The sequence below is a fragment of the Coregonus lavaretus genome (assembly GCF_964263955.1).
Source record: "Coregonus lavaretus genome assembly, chromosome: 32".
Lineage (NCBI taxonomy): Eukaryota > Metazoa > Chordata > Actinopteri > Salmoniformes > Salmonidae > Coregonus > Coregonus lavaretus.
Window position 1 is genome coordinate 33115651 of NC_140019.1, and position 10053 is coordinate 33125703.

Genomic DNA, 10053 nt, shown 5'->3' on the forward strand with positions numbered 1-10053 from the left:
AAATATTTTTTGGTGTGAAACAAACAAGAAATAATACAAAAAAACTGAAAACTTGAGCATGCATAACTATTCACCCTTCCAAAGTCCACCTTTTACAGTAATTACAGCTGCAAGTCTCTTGGGGTATGTCTCTATATGCTTGGCACATCTAGCCACTGGGATTTCTGCCAGTTCTTCAAGGCAAAACTGCTCCAGCTCCCTCAAGTTGGATGGGTTCCGCTGGTGTACAGCAATCTTTAAGTCATACCACAGATTCTCAATTGGATTGAAGTCTGGGCTTTGACTACGCCATTCCAAGACATTTAAATGTTTCCCCTTAAACCACTCGAGTGTTGTTTTAGCAGTATGCTTAGGGTCATTGTCCTGCTGATTACATTTTGGGTTGTTTTCCTCATCAATCTACACACAATACCCCATAATGACAAAGCAAAAACCGTTTTTTAAATTTATTTTTGCCAAAATATGACATTTACATAAGTATTCAGACCCTTTACTCAGTACTTTGTTGAAGCACCTTTGGCAGCGATTACAGCCTTGAGTCCTCTTGCGTATGACACTACAAGCTTGGCACATCTGTATTTAGGGAGTTTCTCCCATTCTTGCTGCCACCACCATGCTTCACCGTAGGGATGGTGCCAGGTCTCCTCCAGACGTGACGCTTGGCATTCAGGCCAAAGAGTTCAATCTTGGTTTCATCAGACCAGAGTTTTGGCAAACTCCAAGCGGGCTGTCATGTGCCTTTTACTGAGGAGTGGCTTCCATCTGGCCACTCTACCATAATGGCCTGATTGGTAGAGTGCTGCAGCGATGTTGTCCTTCTGGAAGGTTCTCCCATCTCCACAGAGGAACTCTGGAGCTCTGTCAGAGTGACCATCGGGTTCTTGGTCACCTCCCTGACCAAGGCCCTTCTACCCCGATTGCTCAGTTTGGCTGGGCGGCCAGCTCTAGGAAGAATCTTGGTGGTTCCAAACTTCTTCCATTTAAGAATGATGGAGGCCACTGTGTTCTTGGGGACCTTCAATGCTGCAGACGTTTTTTGGTACCCTTCCCCAGATCTGTGCCATCGACACAATCCTGTCTCGGACAATTCCTTTGACCTCATGGCTTGGTTTTTGCTCTGACATGCACTGTCAACTGTGGGACCTTATATAGACAGATGTGTGCCTTTCCAAATCATGTCCAATCAATTTAATTTTCCACAGGTGGACACCAATCAAGTTGTAGAAACATCTCAAGGATGATCAATGGAAACAAGATGCACCTGAGCTCAATTTCAAGTCTCATAGCAAAGGGTCTGAATCCTTATGTAAATAAGGTATCTGTTGTTGTTTTTTAATACATTTACAAAATTTCTAAAAACCTGTTTTCGCTTTGTCATTATGGGGTATTGTGTGTAGATTGATGAGGGAAAAAAGTAATGTAATCCATTTTAGGATAAGACTGTAAAGTAACAAAATGTGGAAAAGTGAAGTGGTCTGAATACTTTCCGAATGCACTGTATGTAACCTATTTAATAACAGCTGATCTAGTATAATATTAACATGCTGTATGACTGTGCCAGTAGGGTTAATCATACCTGAATAGAAACATGTTGTACCCACCTAAATTTAACCTGTACTGTATAATAATAACCAGGTTTTTAAAGCAACTTTGAGATTCTGTTTGTAATGAAAAGCACTATAAAATTATATATTATTATTATTATTATTTTTATTATTGGGAGGACGACAACGAAAGAGGGATCTGTTCATGTGAGATCTGAGCAGACCCCATATTTCCCGTGGCAGCCATTCAATGTTTCTTCTTCCCCGGCCAAAGCAGTAAGCAAACATGGCAAATGGATATTTGTCGATATGAGAGGCAATACGCTGGACCGCCTTACAGTAGAATATAGATCAGCTGCTAACTTGCTACAATGTAGGAAACATGGAGAATGTACATAGACTACAAAAAAACGTTTTATTAAGTTAGGTTAGGTTATGTTAGGTTAGGTTGTTAGGTTAGGTTGTTAGGTTAGGTTGTTTAGGTTAGGTGGTTAGGTTGGGTTGTTTAGGTTAGGTTGTTTAGGTTAGGTGGTTAGGTTAGGTTGTTTAGGTTAGGTTGTTTAGGTTAGGTTGTTTAGGTTAGGTTGTTTAGGTTAGGTTGTTTAGGTTAGGTTGTTTAGGTTAGGTTGTTAGGTTAGGTTGTTTAGGTTAGGTGGTTAGGTTGGGTTGTTTAGGTTAGGTGGTTAGGTTAGGTTGTTTAGGTTAGGTTGTTAGGTTAGGTTGTTTAGGTTAGGTTGTTTAGGTTAGGTTGTTTAGGTTAGGTTGTTAGGTTAGGTTGTTTAGGTTAGGTTGTTTAGGTTAGGTTGTTTACGTTAGGTTGTTAGGTTAGGTTGTTAGGTTGTTAGGTTAGGTTGTTAGGTTGTTAGGTTAGGTTGTTAGGTTAGGATGTTAGGTTGGTTGTTAGGTTAGGTTGTTAGGTTAGGTTGTTAGGTTGTTAGGTTAGGTTGTTAGGTTGTTAGGTTAGGTTAGGCCTCTCTGGGGTTTATTGATATAGAAGAGAAGAAGAAAGAGACTATTATTCATCGAACATGTTTTATATACAACATTATGTTTTACAGTAAAACTTCCAGTTAGTTGGTGTTCGGTTTTAAGACAAAATGATAACTGTAACTCACATCAGCCAAAAGGAAGCAAACCACGCAGAACGGACCAGGGGAGGAATAAAGACAGAATGCGTCGGCCCTGGTCAAAAGTAGTTCACTATCTAGGGAATAGGTTACCATTTCAGAGGCAGCCACAGAAAGCATATAGTAGAAACCCTTGATGCTTGACCAACTCCACACCCCTTCATTCCATCCACCCACTGAGCCCTATAATCTTCTCAACATTTCCACCCCTCCACCTTCCACCCCTCCACCTTCCACCCCTCCACCTTCCACCCCTCCATCTCATCTCCTCATCCCTCTATACCTCCATCTCTCTCTCCCCTCATCCCCCACGTCTCTCCCAGCAGCCCAGGGTCTTAATAAAGCAGCCAGAGTGCACTCATAAATAATTAGGTCTGAACCCTTCAAAAGGAAAGAGAGAGCGAGGGAGAAGGAGAGGGGAAAAAAGAAAAGAGAGAGAAACACATGCAGAGGAGGGAGAGAAACATGCTTCTTTCTAGGAGCATGATCCAGGAGCAGTGACAGACACATAGTGACAGGCTCGCAGAAAGAGAAGAAACCCCTCTCCCTCTCTCCCTTTCTCTCCTTCCCTCCTCTCGGGCCCCAGGCTGCATGATTGTTCCTCAGATGCCAGGAGGAGGCTGTTAGCTACTTAAAGAGACAGTGACCACACTTACTGTGTGAGCTCACTATTCTCCCTGAAATCTCCCTAACCTGTGAAATCAACTTTATTTTTACATTAAGCTCATTAAATTACTTCACCAATCAGTGTGGATAGAGCAGGCAAGCTAGTTGTTTACATACATGATGGACAGACAAGTGTAGCCTATGGCGCAAGATGCGACTGAAATTTTGCGGGTGGGGAGAGATCAAGAGAGGGTTGAGGAGGAGGCTTGAAGTGCTGGGCATCTTGTTATGACATGCATTATCTGAATTAGGTCCACAGAATTATAACTAGGATGAGCAGCTTCTATGGAGGAACTTTTAATGTCCTTTGAGCTAGCTAGCTAACAAGCTTGAGTGTGCAGAGCGGCACCAGAATGAAAAAGAGGTCTTACCTTTTTGTAGTTAATAAATCCAATGTGAAACGTGATAACTAGGAATATAGTATCCTTAACTAGCATTGAAAAAGTTAATCCATTCTTCTCTAGCTAATTAAAAATCTCTCTCCCCATCTTCTGAATCACGCTTGTAACGTCAGTACAGTAGCCTATGCTTCGGAGGGGAGAGGGGCACGGAGCCTAAACACGAACACACACTGGCAAAGATTTTAAGCTTGCAGGCAGACACTGGAATAGGTTTCTGAGTGACAGAGTGAGGGTTTTGCATAGGCGCTTTTTTTGTTTTGTGGGACTAGAAAAAAATGGCTGAAACGTATAACAACGTTATTAACTGGTTCCCATACTTTTAAAATAACGATTCTGTTCCGGAACAGTATGGGTCACTTTCGTTCCTGGTCCCGTTTCGTTATCTTTTAGGTTTCAGTTCTGTTCCCTGAACTGGTTCCAACCCCTGGATAACATCAAAAAAACGTTTTCTTTTTTTTATGAAATATCCTTTGAATGTTCTCCTAACATTAACTAAAATGTTATATACAACATCTGTAACAACCACTACTGAACATTCCCCTAAGGTTCTTATTAGATTTCCAGGTAATGTAATAACAAAATGTGTTCTGGGAATGTTCTTGCAACATCAGACAAATGTTTCATACAAACATTTTATAATTATCAGCAAAACTGGACAATTTATGTGTTATTTGAGCTTTTTGGGCAACCTAATGAATGTTCTGGGAACGTTCACAGAACCTATTTTTGTTTGCTGGGTATACACACTAATGTATTTACTGTATGCATGAGTAGACTATATGCACAGTTTCACACTATAATGAGCTTTTGAAAGAAGTTGTTCAATGGGTCTAAATACACTATGAGGAGTGAAACTACCTTGCAGCTTCTGTGCACAATTAAGTGGCCTAAAGTACATACACAGACAAACTGTTGAGGATTGGGCAAGTATTTGATTGGGTCTAAAATGCGTTGGAGGGGGAGGCAGTGGACTGGACAAAGGGCCCTGATCCGATTGGAACATGCCACATTTTTCCTTAAACTGCAAGTTGTTAGGATTTATACTGTAGCTGGCCACTGTTCTAGTCCAGAGAGACTACAGAGAGGGTGAAGTTTCGGAACAAGTTCATTACTCATGGGTAAATGATCATAGGCATGGTAAAGATAATGTATTGTCTTACAAAGTGCGTAGTCTTGTCCGAGCCAAAACTAGCCATAAGGCAGGAGCCTGTTTCGCTAACATGAGGCAGCTTGATGTATAACTAAACCCCCTGTAAGGACGCTAGTCTATCGTACAGTACTGTAATAACAGTATCTTGTAAAATAATGGAAACAAATGACAGCTATACATCAAAAACGGAGATCTGAAATCAAATCTCCTTTTAGTGGATTATGTTTGTCAGGTCCCAGAGAACAAATAAATCATTAACATAACCTCATGATCTAAATGGGCACAGAGTGGAATATTTCTATGGCTTATTAGGATGGGAGAGAGACAGCATACAGATACCATTGAATAGACTTCTTTCTGAAATTATGGACAAATTGCCAATTTTAGGGATAGTCCCACTACTGTATTCTACTCATATTTAACTGACCATAATACTGTACACAGGGATGTTATGTACAAACTAGTGTCAATATTTCAAGCATCAAGTCTTTAAATCCTGTAAATGCGTTTCCCTCAGTCTGTAAGCCAGATGCATATTTCTATTTCAGGGCAAATAAAATGTAGTAAAATGCACTAAACCAGAAGGTCCAGACAGATGGAGTAAGAGGATTCTTGTTTGTTGTGCTGTAAATGAATGGCGCCAGACAGTCATGTCTGCTCTCTATTCATGTTTCAGGCCATAGGGCATCTGGAGGGCATCAACTCCCCAAATATAGCCAACATAAAATACATTTCCGTTGGTTTGGAATGAAGACATAAGTGCTGACAGTAAATAGCCCTTATGAGCATGGCCATAACAGTTATTTTAGACTCCAGAAAGCTACAATAAAAGGACACACACCCCCACAATAAATCACTGACTGTCGCTCTCTATTTCACTGCAATCCATAGCCATTCCAAGCCTTATGGGTCACAAGGCCTAAGTCTGTATCTCTTTCAGCAATTCCCTGGCCTGGGATCATTCACTCCATACTGTATGTCCATCACCCACTCCATATCTTTCCTCCCCTCACTCCTAGATTGATACCCTGTTCGAAAATGCATCAGTTTTCCTTCCTTCTCTCCTTCAGGTAATTAATCACTGATCAGTATGCAATTTGATAAGTGAAACCAAAGTTTCTACCATTCTGACAACACTCTCAGATTTACAGTGGTTACGTCCCAAACTGAACTCTATTTCCTATTCAGTGCACTACTTATGACCAGAACCCTATTAGCCCTGGTCTAAAGTAGTGCATCATAAAGGCTATAGGGGGCCATTTGGGATGCAGATTGATCTTCATTGTCATGAATCTTGCCCTGGAGGCTTTTTGGTCTTAATTTAAGGTTAGGGTTAGCAGTGTGGTTAAGGTTCAGTTTAAAATCTGATTTTATGACATTGTGGCTGTGCCAGCTAGTGACCACTCTGCAGAGCTGCCTCCAGGGCAAGATTCATGACAATAAATGCCAACCTGCATTTGGGACGCAGACAGTGTTAACTTCAAGGAACTGAATGTTCCCTCACTCCTTCCACCCCTCGTTCTCTTTTGTTATGTCCCTCCCTCACTATTTCCACCCCTCTTTCCACTACTTTAAGTCCCTCACTCCCTTCTTTCACTTCACCGTGATACCTCCAAAACTCGCTCCTCAGGCAGCGAGTTGATAAGGATTCACCTCTCGCCCATCTGGTTCAGATCATGAAACTATTGATTTGATTAAAGACATAAAAGGAGGATTTCCTCCATCTTGATATGTGGATCCTTCTACACACTTAGCCCAATGGTGTTGATACCCCCAGATAATCTCAGGCCATAATTTGTACCTGTGTAATTACATAGTAATAATCTAAACATGTCATGATGTCTGTTTGGTAGAGATTCGGACTCTTTGATCAAAACAAGCACCACTGGGCAATGATTGGTACCCGATTTCCCTCCTCATCGATCTTATTGGGAGAACTAGTGTGTCTTACTGTGGATATGGTTTTGACTGGCCCTGGGATCTCACTGGCCAATGGGCATTGATTACACAGAGTTCGCATCAATGTAAATTCTACTTCAGGTCTCACTCTGGAGAGGTATTTGGAGTGGGTACAGGCCTGGGCACTGCACTCAGGGTGGGCTCAGCTGAGAGATGTGATTCCGTGCCAGGCGGTCTATAACCCCTTTGCACCGTACCGTTTCCCTGGGCGAGCTAGTCGAGCTGGGAGATCTGACTACAGCTCACTAATCTAATCCCTTTTGATATGAGAACAGTGGATGCCTTTTTCAAGATTAGAAATCAGGATCCTGGATGGACCTAAACATTAAAAAATCTTAACGATGGAAAAATAAGAGAGGGAGAGGTCTTGACACTCGTCATCCGATTAAGCTGGGCCTGTATACACTAAGAGTTTTCCCTTATACTATAGATCATCCCTGGCCTGCATCAGGACCTGTATACACTAAGGGTTTTCCCTTATACTGTAGATCATAATGCATTAGATCACATGGACAGGATGGGACCTGATCCTAGATCAGTACGCCTACTCTGAGATGCTTTGTGAGTACGTACGGCCCTGATGCGGTGAGGCAAAAGAGCTGTGTGTGTGTGTGTGTGTGTCTGTGTTATAAAATAAAAGCCTGATAAATGCTAAACAGATTGGGCGTGAAGATTAAGGACACAACATAACAGAGGGCTTTGGTAAAACTGACATGCAACCAGAGGGCTTATTTTAGTGGTACACACTAGTGCCTTTGTCACGTGGAAAATACATTAACAACATAAGAGGAGAACATAAGGATGGTATGTTATCCAGCGGTATGACAGAATTAGAGCCGTGACCAGAAAGTTAATGCAAGGAAACTCTGGTGCTATATGGCCTAGGTCTATGTATAGTCTATACATTGACTTGAAGTAGGCTGAAGATTCTTCAGACAGATGATGATGAGACTGAAGTAGTAGCCTAAATTCTCTGACACATCAGAGGAGCAAAGATAGATATGATCAATAATCAAAAATGTCACTAATGTTTTACTTCAATATCGTCTTGAGACAATGCTGAGCATTCTTCTAGTTCTGACCATGTTTATTTGACCCTTCTCGCTTACCTTCGACAGTAAGTCAGCATCAGTAGGCTAACTTTAACAGGTGCAACAGTTACAGGACAGACTCACCTACTTTAAACTGCGACGTTTTGTCATTGGGGTCTGCGTGGTCGTTCACTAGCATCATGTGGAGGATACCGAAGGAGTTCTGTATCCCGAAGATGGATCCATTACACCAGGTAGCAGCGAAAACAACTAACCAGCCGAACCCGCCCTCGGGTGGGACGAACCCGGGGCTCTGCCCTGGCATCGGTGCGGGGGACTGAGACTGGGAATCCGGAGACACACCGGGTTTACTATCGAGACATCCAGCCTCGATTAGCTGGATAGTGCTGTCCTCATGTGGGATCTTGCATTCGCTATCTCCCAGGTCCTGGCCCTTGTCCTCCTTCTGTGCTTGCTGGTTCTCCTCCTGGTCTTGGGGAGAACCACCTTTCTGCTCCATTTCAGAGTCTGCAGTAGCCTCATTACAGTGTTCTGTCGGCGACTCGCCGCTCGATGCTTCCTCCTCCGTCTGATTGTCTCCTATCCCGTTGACCCCCATCTTATCCTGTCCAGTAGAGGGGTTACTGCTGTGTTCTGGGTGCATCGCTCATGCATCAGATAGCTACAGTAGCCTATTGATTGACAATGATTGTCTATAAAAAATTTAAATAAAGTAGGTTTCTTTCTGCTCTTCTTTGTAGACAAAGTGAAGTCACAGCACCAACTTCAGTATCCGAAGTGCCGCTATAAAATCGGTTGTATAGTGAAAGGACAGGCAAGTCTTATTTATCATGGTATATATCAGATGTCCCCGTAGCCTATTTCCAGGGGAAATGATGACGCCAGAAAATATTTCACTTTTGCTTTCCTGCTCCGTGCAAAATGTAAATCAACCTGTGAAAACGTCTGCTGCTCGCCAACCTCAACTCAATCTCGTCCTCGGGTTGCACACAGTCTCCACTCTCCACATCGTTTAGCCTAATCTGTAAACAAATGAGTGTCGGCTCCTCCTCTCTCATTTGTTTAACGTTATATTGGAATATGTGGATCTCTCGGCCGGGGGCTTTCAGTACCACGGTGTCAACACAGAAAACAACCTTCATTCAACAAGTTTGCCCCCGCCTCCAAGACCTCGTCACCAATGGACGAGCTCAAGGACGGTTTAAAATTCCTACTACACGAGATTACGAAAAGACTCCAATGTTGCCCCACGGCTTCTGCCGTCTCTGACAAACACTACTCGAACTACTTTGGAAAGTGCAGCTGCAACTCAGTGAATGACGTTGATGGAGTGGGCCATCATTCTCCACCAAAATATAGCATCTCTGGTCTATTGTTACAATGTTGCAATTGTAGAAGGCTACAGTTTCTCGCGGAAAAGTGTCAATGTAATAATTTTTCGGCGCAACTTTGTATCCGGTGTATCGCAGCTGATTTAATTTCACTATGCCATGATGCAGCCTAATATTTTATCAGAAAATATGCACAGTTTACATCCCATCCCATACAAAGGCGTTTTAGACCAGGATAAAATACCGTTAAAACGTGCTATTTACATCTAATGGTGAATAACTGTGACTTGTAAAGCAAGCCTCTTATATATTTGCCTTTACACAGGCTGTTCCTGTCCAATTTCTTGCCGCAACGGTTGTGTTGGTATGACAGTCGGTGGATCCGGGTTCGAATCCCGGTCGGGTTGGTTTCGTTGACTCTCCCCTTAAAGGGGGCAATCAGCAGTTGTTTTATCCATTTTTGGACTTCATTTAATTATAAGTACCCAATATTCTTCAAGAATATAACTTATAAATGCCTCATGAGCTTAGTTCATACCCCGCCAGAACCCAAAATATAAGCTTGTTTTACAAAGTGTGTAAATGTAAACAAACATTATATAACCTCAAAACATGGTTAAAATGAAACTATCATTTTGATATCATGTCCTTGCATCCATAGCTCTCTATGAATTTGAGAGGTTACATTTCTCTAGCCCCATCCCTCAGCTTTTTACCCGAAACAGGTGCAGGGAGTCTGCTTTGTTATTGTTTCTACTGTTTATTGCCACTCTAAACTTCCCTAATTGACCAATTAACTCAGAGTCCATTGGAGAGGATCAGC

The 10053-nt window shown here is 42.3% G+C and overlaps 1 protein-coding gene across 2 annotated transcripts in view; it reads right to left on the reverse strand.

The window, feature by feature from the left end:
- LOC311107599 (monocarboxylate transporter 8-like) overlaps positions 1 to 9016 on the reverse strand; it is a 274710-nt gene extending 265694 nt beyond the window's left edge. For both annotated transcript variants that reach the window (XR_014610438.1, XM_084150120.1), the window contains exon 1: positions 8023 to 9016. Coding sequence is in view for 1 of the 2 variants with exons in the window: in XM_084150120.1 (XP_084006246.1) it covers positions 8023 to 8542 (520 nt within the window). In the remaining variant the exon portion in view is untranslated. The remainder of the gene's footprint in view (positions 1 to 8022) is intronic.
- Positions 9017 to 10053: the final 1037 nt, after the last annotated feature.